The 18,142-nt window shown below is 41.3% G+C and overlaps 1 protein-coding gene across 4 annotated transcripts in view; it reads left to right on the top strand.

Moving 5' to 3' along the window:
- NEK7 (NIMA-related kinase 7) overlaps positions 1–18,142 on the top strand; it is a 137,270-nt gene that overhangs the window by 111,873 nt on the left and 7,255 nt on the right. For all 4 annotated transcript variants that reach the window (XM_010831094.1, XM_010831091.1, XM_010831093.1 and 1 more), the window contains 2 exons: positions 6,086–6,180; positions 10,216–10,329. In XM_010831094.1, coding sequence (XP_010829396.1) covers positions 6,086–6,180; positions 10,216–10,329 — 209 coding nt within the window. The remainder of the gene's footprint in view (positions 1–6,085; positions 6,181–10,215; positions 10,330–18,142) is intronic.

The raw sequence follows: 18,142 nt of genomic DNA, 5'->3' as shown, positions 1-18,142 counted from the left end.
TATATCTGAGGTTATTGAGATTTCTCCCGGCAATCTTGATTCCAGCTTGTGTTTCTTCCAGTCCAGCGTTTCTTATGATGTACTCTGCATATAAGTTAAATAAACAGGGTGACAATATACAGCCTTGACGGACTCCTTTTCCTATTTGGAACCAGTCTGTTGTTCCATGTCCAGTTCTAACTGTTGCTTTTTGACCTGCATACAAATTTCTCAAGAGGCAGATCAGGTGGTCTGGTATTCCCATCTCTTGAAGAATTTTCCACAGTTTATTGTTATCCACACAGTCAAAAGCTTTGGCATAGTTAATAAAGCAGAAATAGATGTTTTTCTGGAACTCTCTTGCTTTTTCCATGATCCAGCAGATGTTGGCAATTTGATCTCTGGTTCCTCTTACCTTTTCTAAAACCAGCTTGAACATCAGGAAGTTCACGGTTCACATATTGCTGAAGCCTGGCTTGGAGAATTTGGAGCATTACTTTACTAGCATGTGAGATGAGTGCAATCGTGCAGTAGTTTGAGCATTCTTTGGCATTGCCTTTCTTTGGGATTGGAATGAAAACTGACCTTTTCCAGTCCTGTGGCTACTGCTGAGTTTTCCCAATTTGCTGGCATGTTGAGTGATACATGTTTACTTTTCAAGGGAGAAAATATCACACTTGTCATAATCAAAGTTTCTAGCAAGAAAGTTGTTTTCTAGCATTACTATTAATTTATTAGCAGTTCTGTTTTTCTAAATTATTTACAAATGCTTATTTAATTCTCAGGGGGTGTCTCTCCTTTGTGCTTTTGAGTACATCGTGGACAGGAATATAAGACATAGTAATTTTAACAAAACTTAGAGAAACCACCATGAAATATAACATTATATACTCCAAAGGTGTATATAATTAAGAGTAGTTATCTGTTATTCAGGCAAATCCATTTGCACCAAAGTTGCATTTATTGTATACAGTGAAGTGTTTCCTGTCTCACTGCTTGTTCTAGTGAAAAGAAAGGGAAAAAAAAAAAAAAGGCTTCATCATGTTCTAATGCGGCATTTTACTTGCTTTCTTAATGTCTCCCAGAAGAGCAAAGATGGAGAATTTTCTTTTTGCGTGTACATGTGTGATTTAGTTATTATATATGCTTGCTGCACCTCCTGAGGATGGAAGGGGTTTTTACAAAGCACTGGCTACAATGCTCTGAGACTGGTCCTCATGCTGGACAAATATTTGAAACCCCTTGGGGGCAATTGTGATGTCGTTGTTGTTTGTGTTACAGGATTGTTTGAACTCCTCTTTGCTATTCAGAATGAGACAATGGTTCTCTGATTTTGTGATGCTGCCAGCAGGGTAAACGCATGGCTGCCGTTCAGCCAGCCTCAGAATTTTCACACTGGGGTCTCTTGAGTGTACAATTCATGTTCCCCACACTATTTCCGAGTGTGATACATCCTCTGATTGCAACTTAGAAAATTAGTGTTCTTGAACCAGGCATGAAAGCAGTTTGATTTCTGGTGCCAAGTGCCACCTGTGGTCACTCGCCTGTTGTTCCCGCACCTTCCCTAGCACCTCTCTGTGGGCTCTCCTTGGCTGGTCTCCCTTCAGTTCAGTGTGGATGGAGCCGTAAAGACAGCATATGCTTGGTCAGTATTGAAGGCTACTTGCACTGGTTTATTTTTAACTTTCAGTCCTTTCTTGACTTAAATCATCACGCTGGGAGGAAGCTGTTATCTAATTGTAAACTGTGCATGGTTAACCTCTCAACTACCATCACAAGTATTTATTTGAAGCAGAGGAGCTGCAGAGAAGCACTGATCTCTGACCCTCACCCGTGGCCTTTCGTGTGTACATGCTGAGACTTGTAGAAGAGTTCTCTGCTTCTTAATTTGGAAAGATTCAGATTTTTTTTTTCCCAGTCATGTTTCACAGTGGTCACTTTTAACAAAATAACTGTTAAAGTGCAATGGACAGGATGACCTGGCTGGATTCTAGGTCCATACCTTACTGGCTTTGTCACCTTTGGCAGATTACAGGACTTCCTTATGCGTCTTCTCTACAACAAGATAATAGTGGGAATATCTCATGAAATGGCCCCCATTTCTCTAGCCAGTGAGCCCCATGAGGGGCTTAGCCTTTTCTGTCTCACCAGCACCTTGAACAGTGCAGGGGGACCTGATAAACATTGTTGAAAGCTCAGCAAGATAATACACGTGCTCCATTTAACACAGTGCCTGGACAGAGAAACAGTAACTGTAAAATTATCTGGGTTTTAAATGTTATCAGTTACACTGGAAAGAAGAAAAATTTATTTAATAAATGTCTCTCATAGAAGAAATATTAATCTACTTCTGAGACATTCTGTACTGACCTGAGATAATACTCCTTACAATTAAGTAAATTTGGCCTCTCTCCATGAAGTCTGCCAACATAATTTCTGGGTTGACATACGAGTATGAAGGAAAAAATGAAAGTTAATTCCTATTCCCTGAAGTTGTGTGGGGGGTGGTGCGCACGCATGTTTAAATCAAATTGATGTTTAAGATGAGTTGTGTCCTTTCAGTTTTCCCAACAAGGAATGTTCCAAGCTTTCTTTTCTGCAGTTTATTCTAAGAAGCAACATTTTTAAACTGACTTGTTTGTACCCTAGTCAGCTGTCCTAGGTGATAGTTTAAAATAGGAATATATTACTTTTCTCCACTTCACTTTTCCTATGGGCATTTGTACAATTTTTAAGAGGGCTGCCAAATTTAGAGCAAAGGGATCTCAGAAATGAGCTCATCTTCCTCATCACTGCATCTTACAGATAAGGTGAGTGAGTAGAAAGAGAACTTTAGAGGTCCTGGCTAGCTCATGGCAAAGGTAAGATGTGAAACATATTTCCTGACCTCTGACTGGTTTTTCCTTCCCTCCCTTAAACCAAACAGAAAAATTAGCAGCCCAGATCTAACCATATAAAAAGACATTTCAGTGGTTCCATCATTTTTTCTCGTTCAAGTCTTTGCAGCAATGGCAGTGCTAAATGTTTAGCTTAGCTAAACTATTGGGAAAATTCTGTATGTAACTTATTCTGATGAAATGTAAGTTATTAACTATTTTAGTCATATATTCTGTAATAGCAGTTTAGCAGAATTCTTTGGCTCTCTTAACATATTGTAGAACTTGTGAACATCAGTCTTCATTTGTACAGGGATACATTTTCGAACGTATTTATTGTTAATAGAGTGCTTTCCGTGTAAAACTCTTCTATATAGCTAGAATAAGTCAATTAACGTAATGAAAAGTTTTAAAAAATATATATTTGAATGACTGTCTTACTATGTTTTAAAAAAAGGTCAGATAGCATTTTCATTTCTTTAACCATTTTTGTCTGGTCTCGGCCTTTCTGCTTTTTGTGGCGTTTTCATCCATTCCTCGCTTCTCCTGTCGGGAGGTTGAAATGACCCAAGTTCTTGCTGTGGTGAATTCCGTTCCCGTCGTGCGGGCCCGCGGTGGAAGGGCGAGCGCGCCGCGCGTCCCGCCCTCTGAGGCTCCTCGCGCTCAGGGTGTCGCGTGGTCCCTGTAAGGTCTCCTCACGTCCCTGCGCACCTCCGCCTTGTACAGCTGTTAGGGAGTCTCCACATGCTGGAGGCAGCACAGCTGTCAGGATTTTGTTTTTTTTTTTAAGAAGCGTTTTTAGGAAATAATCATATATTCATTAAGTTTGAAACATGGAGATGCAACGCATCTCACCTTCTCCTAGTGCTTGAAATTCTGCGGGCCCTGTCAGGTGGAGGGGGCGAGGGTGGGTCCTTGCTGGGCAGGGACCCCGCCTGTGCTCAGGTCGGTGTCCAGGACAGGGCGCCCGGTGGAGAGCAGCGCCCCGCTCGGCGCTGGGCGCGGCCCCATGGCACCTTCCTCCTCACTGCCGACGACGCAGTGTCGTCACCTGAGGTGTCACCCAGCAAGGCGAGTCGCCCGCTCAGATTTCCACTCTGAGATGGGAGCAGGACACACAGAACGGAAGGAGGAGGCATTCTGGGCTAAGTGCGGTTCTACTGGTCGCTTATAGGCTGAGTTGGCTCCTTCCAACGTGCAGAGAACCAGCGTCGAGTGGAAGCCGCGGCTCGGGCTGCAGGTGCAACGGTTGCCCGTGACCCCCCGCAGCGCCCCAGAAGCGACTCCTCGGTGCCTTGAGTGCTTTCCCCGTCTCAGATGCAGTGTCCTGTAGCCCCTACCGTCATCCGGCCTCCCTGCCCCTGGGCTCGAGAGCCGGCGGCGGCGGCGGCCGGCGGCACGTGGGCCCTGTGCAGCGGCCCAGGTGTGATGCCAGGGCAAACGCGAGCGTTTCTTCATCCATCTTGCACATTCACCTCAGAGCCCTGAGGTATAAGCAGGTTTCCCTGAGCTAATCACCTTCGCTTCTGGTAAACCCTGAACCTTCACGCCTCAGTGTTTTCCGTCGCCTCCCCCCGTGGATTCCGGGGAGCCCCTCTCTGCGGGTCACGGCTCTCCGCCCCGGGCCCTGGACCGGGAGCCGAGGCACAGCCGCTTGTCACCCGAGCCGCACCCGCCGCCTCCGTCAACCGCGTGTGTCCAGTCGGTGTCGCCGCTGAAGACGGGCGAGAGGGCAGCCGCGGAGCGAGTGTGTGTCCGACTCTGGGATAGTGCACGTTCTTCACACCTAGCCGTTTCCACAGGTTGTCTGGCTTTTCTCCTCCCGACGGGAATCGGCAACTTTACTCGTCTTCGCAGGAAATGCTGCAGTTAAATCATTGATGTCTCGTCTGCCTCTGATAGCATCCGAACGTGTCATACTTTATTTCAGTGCCTTTTATCCTCCTGTTTGCACACTCCTTTTTTCATTTCCTCATTTTTATGAATACCTCCCCTTCCATCCATTCTGATTAGGGCCATCCATTAGTAGGAAGAAGGGGTTCCAGTGTCTCTAGGACTTCCTGCGCAGGGATGGTTCCGTGGAGTTTTCCCTTTAGCCCAGTGTCGGCTCGGCTCACAGCGTGTGTAACGCCGTCCTCGGGGAGGAGGATGTGCTTGCGCACGGCGCCATGACTTTGTCGGGTCCACCCTTGTTCCCTCTGCGCGAACACCCCTGTTGAGCATCCCGAGTTACACTCTCACGAGACCTACTGTGAACTCCTAGGGAGTTCTCGGGAGAAGAGGGAGAAAGAGCTTTTCTCTGTGAGTAGCAGCACAGTTTGGTAGCTGTTGCCTCAAGCAAGTAAGCTTTCTAAATTTTGTCTCAAACTTCGATTTTCTATTTGGCAAAAAGCCTTAGGCAAAATGAGGGTGAAATAATAGCCATCTAAGTTTGAGATTTAAGATTCTCCCTTCAAAAGTTACTTAAAAGTTTCTGCCCTTGAAAATATAATGTGAATGTCTTATTTAAGACATTTAATAAATATTAAATATATTAAAAAGAAAGCGTATTCAAAACAAGCTAACATCGAAACAAACCCCAAATTATCCAGGGCACCTTGTGTCTATAAAGGTCTCAGTAGTAACAGCCTGAGACGTTCTTCCAGAGATGTCATTGGCCTTTCACATATGTTATTATATAGCCCTTTGATATACAAAATTCTGTTTTATTCTTTCTAAAGTGGGAGTTAAGTAAGGTACTGACGGTTGGTGATTATATTTGTAATTTTAAGAATCACAATAGTATTCTAAGGTATGTTTCTGTAACAGTTGATAGGTATGCTTTATACACACTCCACCAATTGTTATGTGTTACTATGTATTTTAAAATCACTATATTGTCATGCTTATTTGGGACATACAAGCCATGTTAAAAATTAAGAATGAAACAAGTGTGAGCCACTTAGTAGATTTTGTTAGAATTCTTTCTGTACTCCTTAGACTCTACCTGAATTAAAGAAAGCAAGTGGCACTCACCACCTCCGTTTTAATGTGGGACAGATGTAAGTGTGCTATTCAGGATCAAGGAGAAAAGAGGACATTTAAAGGTTCTGGAGTATGCCCAGAACAGTGTTCTAATCTTAATCAATTTTTTTGATGCCATTTTAATCTAAAATTTTGGATGTAATTTCTTATCACAGCTGCATCTTCATTTTTGTCCTCCTCTTGTTCCGTCTGCTTTCTTTCTGCAGTGGGTACACCTTATTACATGTCTCCAGAGAGAATACACGAAAACGGGTACAACTTCAAGTCTGACATCTGGTCCCTTGGCTGTCTACTGTATGAGGTAGGCAATGCTGGTAAATTCCGTACACTGACGTGCTTTTACTTACTGGAGTGTGTTTCCCCTGTCCTTTTAGTATATAGTTATTTTTTTTCCTAGGTGGTGTTTAAGAATTAGCTTTTTAATTATGAGGAAGTTAATTCATTGACTTAGGAACTGGTTTTATAATGTAGTTTAGTAACTACACATTTCTACACATTTATTTTCTCCAGTATAATTTTAAATTGTTTCCTTTTGATCGGAGTTTAATTTCTTAAATGTTTTTTATGTTAATATAATGTTGCTTCATAATCTTACTATAAAAATATACATTTGAACATCTATTAAAAAAAACCAACTTGCCCATGCATAGCTGGAGAGATAACAATGGAATGGATTTAAAATATGAAAGCATGGTAAATATCTTTATCAATTTTTTTTAAACTTTTATGTAGAGTAATTCAGCTTTCAGGATAGTTTATAGAGAGATAATTCTTCTAGGTTATTCTTCTAGTTTAGTTTCTGTGAGTAACACTTTGTATTGGTAAAGCTTGGTGAAATTCTCTCAACTGTTCTGCTGGTGATAATTTATCAAAGAAAGATGGAATTATGTAGACAGGTCCTCTAGCAAGTATTGCAGTGTGACAGTTTGGGTGAATAGAAGAAAGCATGCTCTGAGCACGTTTGATACTCGTTATAGAGTAATGGTGTAAGAGAAGGCTCAAGCCAGGGACTTCTTTAATTGAATGGTAATTTTCTTCGGAATGTGGGCTTCTAGTCAGTGCTGTTCACTAAACATTAGCCTACATCTACTCTTTTAATAAAATAAAATGAAGGAAAATAATACATGGAATCCTTTTCATATTTTAAGACATAGAAAGGAAGTCTAAAGTGGATAGATAGAAACCAGTGTATTTGTTACTATTTTCTGTCTCCTGTCTTTCGGCTTAAATAAAATATGATGAGATCATGTATTTTAATTGTTCCACCTTTACTTGGAAGTAGAGCATCAGAAGGTTTTTTAAAATGTGTGTCATAATCTTTAATTATTGTTTACAGATTGAAGGTCAGACTTCCTTAATGTAAGGAACCTGAGATTATTGTGTTCTTCCTACTAAAATAACAACCACTTAGGAGCTTTTAAATGTTCTTAAAGAACATCCCTGGGATAATGTTTTTAAGAAAAGTTATGAATTAGTGATAGAATAAAATACATGTTTGTTTGTATTCACTGTTCACATGAGATTAAAAGAGGTTTATGCTCAGTAATATTATATTCTGTTAATAATTTGGTACAGTGTTGCACTGATTTGACTATGTTGTTATTACAAAGTTTAAAAGGCACTTTGTACATTTTAAAATATTTTATACCTACTTAGGCAACCTTAGATTCTTTCAGGCCATAGTCTAATAAATTATCAAAGCAACATTTTCCCTTTATATACCTCAAAGTAAACTGCAAATTGGTTTCCACTAAGGACAGTAAATTTAGCAATGAAAAAGAAAAAGTTCTGTTATTTGAGAAGTCTGCATAATTCTTTTAGAACCAAGAGATTCCCATATCAAAACTGAAATAATCCTTCACATTATGAATTTGCCTTTGAGAGGCAGCATCCCATTTTTATGTATACTTTAAATGATAACCAAAATAAAAATTATTTCTTTGGATGCTCCTACATTCATGCGTATTATGTGTTGGGAATGATTTTGAGTGAAAGCATTTAATGTGTTAACATTAGTTTTCAGCTCAGAGCATTTTCCCAATTGTTCCATGCAAGTCATTGGGAAGAACTAGAATTTTTTCTAAGGATTTAATTTACTTTGATATTGTATCTCTTTCTAATATAATGTTAATAAAAATGCCCAGAAGTTTATCTTTAAGAAAACTGGTCATAGCATTTCCTAGACATTTTCTATTGTATCCCACTAAGAATTTACCATTCACAACGAAGGAGTGGGAATCCTTTTTTGAAAATGTAATTTAAACTCAGCAAATTAGACTTTCAAATATTTCTGAAACCTCACACACACACACAAAACTGGCAGTACAGTTTTAATTGATATGCAACAAAGTAGACTTTACTAATTAAAATCAAGATGCTGTGCTTTGGCTACACGGACCTTTACATGGAAAAGTAGGTTTTACACATTTCCTTTATTGTTCAGTGCAGCAATCGCATCCTTCCAGGGTTGTAGGTTGGTGGCTTACAGTTCAAAAAAAAGAGAGAGCTGCCACCAGCCCCGAAGACAGACAGTGGGCTCTCGTCCCTCCGACACCCCTAGAATACTAATCAGGGAAGTCGGACCCTGGAGGTCAGGGAGCAAGTCAATCATTCTAGCGATCGTCTCAGTGTGGAGGATCAAATTAGCCTGAAAAATTCAGCTGCTGGGAGGAGAGGGCGAGCAGCTGTCAGGGGCAGCATCGAGATGCACTAATGAACCAGATGAATAGTGCAAAAGCTTGAAAATAAAAACAGGACAGTTGACATTTTTCATCTGTCAAAGCAGGAGATGCATGAAAATATACTATTCCTGTTTAACTCCTTAGGGGACGTTCAGATTTTTTTTTTTTTAACACTGCAGTATTGAGACAAAAGTACCGTAATGAGCTCCTGGCACGTGATAACGAACACACGTACATTTACTTAGGGTTTTTGCAAACACAAGGAGACAACAGTTTACACACAGTGTTTTTTTTTTTAAGGGGGCATCTTAAAAGATTCTGTTTTATCACAGAGTGTCCTCGTATCTTAACAGAAGACATAATTATTATCGTAACCGCTCTTCTGGAAATGTCCTCTCGGATGGAGCATTTTACACGTTTAGGGACACACACCTGGTTTGGGGATCTCTCGTCATGGGGAACACCTCTTCTGAAGGTGGTTTGGCAGGAGTTGCAGTGAAGAGCTGGTGGGCAGCTCTGCAGGCCCATATCCCCCAGCCCCGCGGTCCAGGCCGGGAAGGAGTTAAGCTCTGCCGCAGCCCCGACAGATGAGAGCCATTTTCAGCTCATCCCATCCCTGCTGACGCCCACCGAGGAGCCCTGCTCGGCCCAGCATGTTGCACGCACGCCGGGCCTGTCTGGGGAATGTACACATTGTCCTTCCAAAATCAAACTTATTAGCACATGTAGAAAAGGGTGACTGACTTGGGGGCAGCCTTGCACTCCGTGTTGTAGTCGCGCTGCTGCGGTTCAGAGATTTAGGAGGTTTGAACAGGAGGCGAACATCCTCAATTGAATCTTGAGTTTGTAACCCCGCTTACTGCAGTCCTTGCTCGCACTTGAAATGTCAGGTTAGAACCTGGTCTTAAAGTTAAATTTGATAATGTCTTTTTTAAAGTCCTTCATTCTTCGAGTGTTCCCCCCCGACCCCGCATAAAAATCCCATTTGGATGCCTTGAATTAGTGGCCATGACTCCTAGGGCTTTTAAGCACGTTTAGTGTTTCTGAGACATTGTCACAAAAGGAAAGGAGTTCTGATTCACTGTGAACTAGTTTGAGTATCAGAACATTCAGATTGAGAAGACATTTTTTTATTTCAGAATAGCCTTTTCCTGCAGAGACTGTCGTGAGAGATAAAATGCTGTGTGTACCGGTCCCTAAACCATTCCTGGATTGTACTGCAGTTTTGGCTCGTTTCATGTTTGTTGTATTTTAACCACTGAATGGTTGATGTTACACCATTCACGTCTGTTTGGTCATGAGATACACTAGTTGTTCCTATTGCACTGTATTTACAAAGAGTCCTAAGTTATATTATTTTTGTAATACTGTTAATGCTGCATAAGTGTGTGCGGGTGTATATGTAATTCTATGCTAACCATTTCTCCCTTCTAGGAAAGTTTAAATGTTAAAAATAATAACCAAAAATTGAAGTAAGACATTTTAGGACTTATGAGCTAATTCTCTGAAAAGGATGTTCATGAAACGCCAAATGCCTGGAGAACTTTATTTAAAATGTTTGTAATTATCCCCTCCCCTCCAGTGTCATATGCTCGATGAAACCTCCTTTAAAGTTAACGTGTAAGTGTATCAGTTTCATTGGGAGCGTTTTGCAGATGGCAGCGTTACAGAGTCCTTTCTATGGCGACAAGATGAACCTGTACTCGCTGTGTAAGAAGATAGAGCAGTGTGACTACCCGCCTCTCCCGTCAGACCACTATTCAGAGGAAGTAAGTCATCTTTCAGTTCGTGTGTCCACGTTGTTCGTTTTGGTAATGCTTGCATTTTATTTGGGGCCCTTCTCTATCCCATGATGCACATGCTGAGTGTAGGTGGCAGAGAGAACACCTTCATTCCACTTTCGTTCTCTCAGAGGCTTGGCTGTTAAAGAGCTGCCCACAGTTCATCCATCACATGGAGAGGAACCCCACACCTCATGCAGTGTCACAGTGGGTGTAATGGGAACAGTGGCTGACTTCACCGCCTCCTGGACACGGCGCCCAGGCTCTGGGTGACCAGCACGTCCAGTGTCCCTCCCCATGCCCACGGTCTCAGAGCAGCTATGACCTCCTCTTCTGGCATAACCTCCCTCCTGCCTTTGTTTTCCCAGAATGGAAGCAAACATCTCTCAGCCGCATCTCTCTCAGCCCTGTTCCTTCAGCTTTATCCGTGCTCTTTTCATTCTCACCAGGCCAGTCCCATCACCACCTCCCCACTGCAGTCAGATTTCTATGGGAAACGTTTGAGGTCATCACTGTAGACGTGGTAGCAAAGTGCCTTGGTAGGAACTGAAAGTGTTAGCAGACGTTGCCCAGTGAATATCGGAGCGTGGGTCCCTGCTTGCTTTGGGAACCCATTGAAATGAGTTGTTTGGCCTCCACCTGACATCCAGTGTTCTCCTGAACAAAACATCTCCCATTTTTGCCTAATGCATCATGATTTTTACCAGTATTTGAGGAGATACTGCAGAATAGCAGTGTCTCAGGTTAACTAATGTGTTCACATAACTCTTTGGACAGCTCACTGGGGACCCACCCAGAGAAACTACGGTGTCAGGGACCTGCTCATGGGCAGCAGAAGTTCTGCCCAAGGAAAATGGAAAGGGGCAAAGGGAAAAAAAGGAAGCAATTACAATGTTCACCTTTCAGTTGGTCTTATCACTCTATTTCAAAATGAATGCAGTTGGTTCTAGTTTTATATAAGGAAGATTGAGTCCATGTAACTTGAATAACAAAATCTCTATAAAGAATTTTTAGCATATGGAAAAAGCACTCATGGTCCTAGTATGTTGGAAGTACTTTTCCCCTGATCGTTTGACACTGATCGTCAGTGACGCTTGGATGTTTTTGTTTCGCAGCACTTGTGTTCAGGCGCTTAGAGTAAACTCTTACGAGACAGTGCTGGTCATTTCAGAAGCGTTATCTTTATTTGATGTTAATGCTATTATTATGTTGGCCATTTTTAATTACTATTTTGGGTGTGGAATATAAATACGGCATTTCACAAAACCGGCTCCAGCACTCTGCCCACAATCGAGGGAGGGTGTGAACAGTTGTGCAGGATGATGGCGAGGGTGTCAGGGGCCGCTCTTTGTTGTGTCATTCACGCTGTCTCCTCTCTTCCACGAAGCGCATGAATATTTCACGTATCTGCATCCTCATCCGCTATTCCTCTTGACTAATTTTCAGACCGTCTGCATTTGCATTTCACATGGTAGCTGATGAGGAGATGCCCGCGCAGCAGCGGAGCCTCAGCAGGCGGTTACCATGGCGACCTCCAGCCGGATTTTAATGATGATGCCGCTGGTGGTGGTTGAAGTCGGCCTGCCTGCAGGGCTACTTCACTGCAGCTAAGTGTGAAGTTGGATTCGCGGGTTCTCAGCCAAGGGGCACATATCAAAGTCTGGCCCAGACAGAAGAAGGTCTCACAGTTGGGAAAGGAAAAGAGAGTCCACTTTTTACTTCCCTCCATATAGTTTACCAGTCTTGAAACGAGGTATAAAGCAAAACGCGTTATATGATGTACTTACCAAAAGAAGCTAGTATGGTCCTTCAGATTGGTAAATTCTGTGGCTGCACAGCAATAAAATAGAAAGCTGAAGTACATAGGTAAACAGGGAAACTAATTCTTATGGAAGAAATGAGCTACAAAAAATATAGACTAATGATCTTACTTTAATCTGTTCCATCATGTAGAGAAGTTCCCAGAACAAGAGCTTTGAAATGCAGATGTGCTGATAAATATTTTCTCTCCATAAGCAGGAACTCGGTTTGTTTGGATGATAATTATTCAGACTTTATGGTAGCAACAAACCTGAACAGATGCCATACTGGCGTACTTCACCCGAGTCTTCAGTACTCCTTTATATAGTGTGCCTTTTAGATCTTCTAAAAGTCCAATTTTCTTTCTTTTTTAGTATGGCAAAAATTTAGGAAACAGTGAAAAGTGAAATATAGTTTTTAAACAGTAAACTTTTAATTAAAAGACCAGTCCATTAGGTGCCAATTTTATAACTCACATGGCAGCTGATGCTGTATCTGTTGAAAACTGAAACTTTTAAGCAAAATTAATTTCCTACCAGATACCTGTTTGAAAGCTTACCAGTTTGATTTAGCTACTGCTAAATTTTTAAGGCCCCTGCCTGAAGAGGAGACATACAGGGAACATTTTTGTTCATGAGAATAAAAGCTGTGCCTCCAACCAGCCTCGACTGGTAGGAGTCCTGAGGAGCTCTATGAGGTCTATTTCCAGATACAGGCGTTCCGTGGGGAAGAGCTCAGAGCTTAAGAGCTTGGGATTTTTACATTTCTTACAATCTAAGACATAGATTCACGTGAGCATTAGAAACCAAAACTGAGAAGTATTGCTAGTATTCTTTGGAAAAATAATGTTGTCTGTCAGATCTTTCCTGTTGAACTGTGCTGTTGTAATTATGTGCAAATGATTAGGGTTCTCGATTGAAACATCTCAGCTGCACATGACTGGTATTTAGAATGTGTATTTTAGAGCTCCCTAAAATAATAGCTTTATGATTTTTGGTGATCAGTATTCTTTTCTAGTAGTGATCTCATCCATGTATAATAGGGAATTACTGTACTTAATAATAGAAATACTGGGTTGAAAAGGTGGATATTTTCCCTGAACTCTCTCTTAGTTTTAATTAAATTTAGTATTGTTGGTAATTCAGGAAGATCCCCTGGAGAAGGAACTGGCAACCCACTCCAGTATTCTTGCCTGGAGAATCCCATGGACAGAAGAGCCTGGCGGGTTAGTCAATCCACGGGGCCTCAGAGTCAGGCATGACTTAGCAACTAAACAACAGCAACAAAAATTGTTGGTGATGAAGAAATTAACATCAGTGCAGCAAACAATTTTTGAATATTTACTGTGTCCAGGGAGTCCTGATTCCCCTGGGCCCTCATAGTCTGAACTGGGTTGAGCTGCCCAGACATTCTGGTCACAGCACCCTCTCTTCTTTCCTGAACTCCACCATGCAGGTTCTACCAGAAGGCCCAGGAATTCCCATCTTTCTGTGGGTGCTGTTTCCTCTTGTTGACATGCCCCACCCCCTGTGCCTTATCAGGTGAACTCATTCTCTTTAGAACAAAGCCTGGCCGTTGCCTCCCTCTTAAAGTCATCCTGCTCCCCTTTCTCCACTTCTCAGGCCCTCTTCCCTTAGCAATCACACTGCTTTATAATTCCTTTTTTTTTTCCTTTGAGGTATGGTTGATTTACAGTATTATGTAAGTTTCAGGTGTACAGCATAGTAAGTCACAATTTTTAAAGGGTATTTGTCTTTCTCTTCCTGACTTACTCTCGTACCATAATACCCTCCAAGTTTATCTATCTTGTTGCAAATGGCAAATTTTTTACGGCTGAGTCGTACTCCATCGAGTCTGTGTATCTAGTCTACATGGCCCGGTGGCTCCACCTCCAGACCTGTCTAGCTCCTGTGCCTGAACGGCAGTGACTCTTTTCATCTGTGTGTCTCTAGGGCCCAGCACACTAAAAAGGTTCAGTGATTGATCAGTTGACGGAGAAAGTGAGTTAAAGGCATAAAAGAGAAAAAGAATGAATGAGCCAGTTAATGTCAGTGGAGTGAGTGAGGGAATGTTCTTACAGAACCCTCTAGGTAGTGAGGAAGAAACTACTCAAAAGGCAGGTCAGGACTGTGATGTTTCTTTTATTGATACTACCTGCAAGTGGTTTTTTTCAATCTTGTAAACAAGCTATACCATGTCTAGAATGCCCACGTCCATTTACTAGGAAACAAGACGGGTTTGTTCCCCTTCAGCTCCAGTGTTTAGTTTCTCTGGGAGACACTGGCGTAATCATCAGAATTATACATTTTTCACTCTTGTTTACTAAATTATCTCAGGAAAATCTAAGATTAAAAAAATAGTGAATAGTCATATTGAAAATCATTTAGAAAGTGCACACTGTGGTTCTCTATTGAGCTGGTTCTTTTTAATCAATATCTGAAAGTCTGAGCATTAACACCACACAAAATATATATTTGTCTTTGCCTTTTTTTTTTTTTTTTAATTAAAAAATCCTAGCTAGCCTAAATAGAAAAGACACAGGAAAAGTTGGAGAGAGTTGTGCCTCAGAGGTTTGGAAGGAAGTTCTGAAAAGTTGAGTAAAGAGTTTGCAGATGAAAGTTAAAAATGGAATTGAGTAGAGAGAATAAGAGTGATCTTGCTCTGTGAAAACAGAGTAGGAAGAAACTGAAGATTTGAAAAAGTACTTGGTGAAAAAGAAATTTAAGCACCTATTAAAACATGGTGAGATGGTTCAACCTTTTTAATGAGGTGGATGGTGACCTGAACTGTTAGGCAAATGCTTATCTGTTTACTAGTAACTTTAAATCTATTAATGTAAGTGACAAAGACCTTTGCAGAACACAGTATTTGTGGTTATCTTGTAATTGTATTTTTGAAAGCTTGCTAATTTAGTAGCTCTTATTACTTTTATAGGTAAAAAAAAAAGAAGCAAAATATAATTTTGGAATTAGAATTATTAGAACAGTAGTCATTTTTCACATTATTTAATGCCTATCTTGTACATTAAGTGTTTGTTTTGTGGCTTTATATCTCCATCCCACAGATAGAAAAATATCTTTTTCTATTAAAACTCAGTTAATGAGACTACTTCTCAAATAATGCAATTAATCCTTTAAAATATCAACCTAAAAGGTCTAGTAGAGAATGGATGGAGTCTCATAAATGTTCACCTCAAAAATCATCTTTTTTTCCTTTCTTTTTTATTACTTCTTCCATTATGGCTTTCTTCCTTCTTAGACACTGTCCCTTTCTCTCCCCCTCCCCGCCCCCCTTTAAGTTAGAGAAATGGAAGGCAGGAGAGGAGAGTTTTTTCCCAGGACAGCTCAGCAGTACACACTGGACATGTTCTTCCCCACCACTTCACTCAGATGAGTAAGAATTTCCAGCATCATTTTCACGATTCCTTTTTTAAAAAAAAAATTGAAGCAGCATTGTGATTGACACGTTGTGTTCCAGCTGTGCAGCAGAGTGATTCAGTTATATGCATGTATATTTTCCAGATTGTTTTCCATTATAACCTGTGACAAGATATTACGTGTAGTTCCCTGTGCTATACAGTAAATCCTTGTTGCTTATCTGTTTTATATACAACAGTTTATATTTGTTAATCCCAAACTCCTAACTGACCCCTCGTCCTCTCCCTTTTCCCTCTGATACCTGGACGTTTTTTCTTTTTTGAGGAACCTCCATACTGTTTTGCATAGTGGCTGCTCCAATTTACATCCCCACCCACAGTGCAGGAGGGTTCCCTTTTCTCCACACTGTCTCCGGCATTTATCTGTGGACTTTTTGATGATGGCTATTCTAACCAGTGTAAAGTGATACCTCATCATGGCATTTTTCATTATTCTTGAGATTACATAAGTATTGTTTTTTTTCCCTCAGAGTATTTACAATATAAGGATTAAAAAGCTTGGTCCTTGCTCTGCTTTATTATATATGAATAACAAAATAATATATTTTGAGTTGAACTAAACTGACCTCAGATAGTTATAGGTTATTGCAGAGTATAAATATATGGCTTTAAATAAAATTGGAATACTGAGGTTTTTTTTTTTCCAGTGTGTGAAATCACCATTTTCTTTCACCCACATAAGAACTTTGTTGCTAAAGAAAGAAGGTCTGCGGCAGTATTTCTGTTTCACACCTGAGCAGACAGGGACCCAGCAGTATCAGAGGGAACCCTAAACTCCAGGGCGCCCTCTCAGCACCCATTGCTTGTGCCAGGGCAAAGGAAGCACCTGAGGGGGGCTCTCGGGTCACGTGTGGTCCCTTCCCCGCGCTCTGCTTCCCTGGGGGCGCTGCAGTTCGCTCAGAACACCCTTCCGCCTGGTAGTGACTCAGCCACGTCACACTGAAGGGAAGGAGGGAGGGAGTTTTGCAGAAGGGCAGGAATGATTTTTACATATCGGAATATGTGGAAACAACTACATGTTTCAAATAAGGTATCAGAAATATTGATCCATAGCTGTGCTGAACAAAAAACAAAACCTTTTACAGTGTGTTGTAATTTTACTGATGCTTCATTTCCCAAATGGTTACCCTTAAGGAAAGTACCGAATGAAAGCTTTAAAAACCATAACTGGTTTTTTGTTTCAAATCATTTATTTTCGGCTGTGCTGGGTCTTCGTTGCTGCGAAGGCTGTTCTCTAGTTGCAATGGAGGCAACTCGCCAGTGCAGTGCGTGGGCTTCTCCTCGCTGCGGCGTCGCCTGTTGCAGAGCTCGGGGGCTCCAGAGCGCAGGCTCGGCAACTGTGGTGCACGGGCCTAGTTGCTGCGCAGCTCGTGGATCTTGCCCGGGCCAGGGATCAAACCCACGTCTCCTGCATTGGCAGGTGGATTCTTTACCACTGAACCACCAGGGAAGCCCCATAACTGGTGTTTTAAGCTGGCACTTACAAATAATTTCTCTTTATATGTAAAATTCAGAATATGCTTAAAGAGGCTTTTTAAGAAAGTTGCCTCATTAACAAAAAACATGACCTTTGTTTTAGCTTGGAAAAGAGCTACTTTACGTAAATTTTTAAAAAAAGTGTCAGGTACAGATTATTTTTGCATACTTTGAAATTTAAATCTTTTTATTCATTTGATCAGTCTAATCATTCTATAAGAATATTTAAATGAGACACTATAGGGCACAAGTAATATTTGGAAGTACATCTGTTTTCACAAATATTTCTCTAGTTCTGATAATTATGTAATTCATGCTAGGTTATATGAGAATATTTTACTTTATTTCTTAAAAAAGTTTTGACTACTCCAGGTCTTGGTTGTGGCGTACAGGATCTAGTCCCCTGACCAGGGATCAAACCTGGGCCTCCTGCCTGGGGATTGAGGTGGCACTGGACCACCAGGGAAGTCCCAAGAACCTTTTACTCTAAAATGTAGGAGGATATCTAATAATAATAAATATAATCTCTAACCGTGCCATTATTTATTGAAGTTAATACTAATCACCTCAGACACTATTAGGAACATTTGATTTTCCTTCCTGAAAACCGTTTTAGGAAGTTTGATACGCCCACCATTTATAATATCAGTTGACCACCTTCCTTCACTCAAAGTTGCCATGTAAGAGTAGATCTTTAAACTTTGAATGTTTCATTTTTGTTTAAAAAAATATATAAGCAGGTCCTTTGTTCACTTATGCTTCTGAAGCGACACTGGGGACTCGCTCCTCTAAGACGAATCCAAAGCGGTGCCCTACATTTCACGCATCCTCTGGGATCCTGTGAAACCATTAGCTTCCTGTAAGACGCTTCCGTAAGTTTTCAGAAGACACTGAGTGATCTTCAGCTGCGGGCTGAAGCCATCGCGTCACCTCGTAAGGATTCTGTGTAGGAAGGCTTTCTCCCCTCCCGCCACCTCCCAAGTCAGTCACTGGTGACACTTTGGCCTACGCATCGAATCCGCCTCCTCATTTTGTATAAACATCTAAAGCTTGGACAGCCAGTGTGTGTGGATGCATTAGACCCACTTT

Source organism: Bison bison, unplaced genomic scaffold (genome assembly GCF_000754665.1).
Source record: "Bison bison bison isolate TAMUID 2011002044 unplaced genomic scaffold, Bison_UMD1.0 scf7180017864524, whole genome shotgun sequence".
NCBI lineage: Eukaryota > Metazoa > Chordata > Mammalia > Artiodactyla > Bovidae > Bison > Bison bison.
This window is presented reverse-complemented; position numbering and strand designations above follow the sequence as displayed.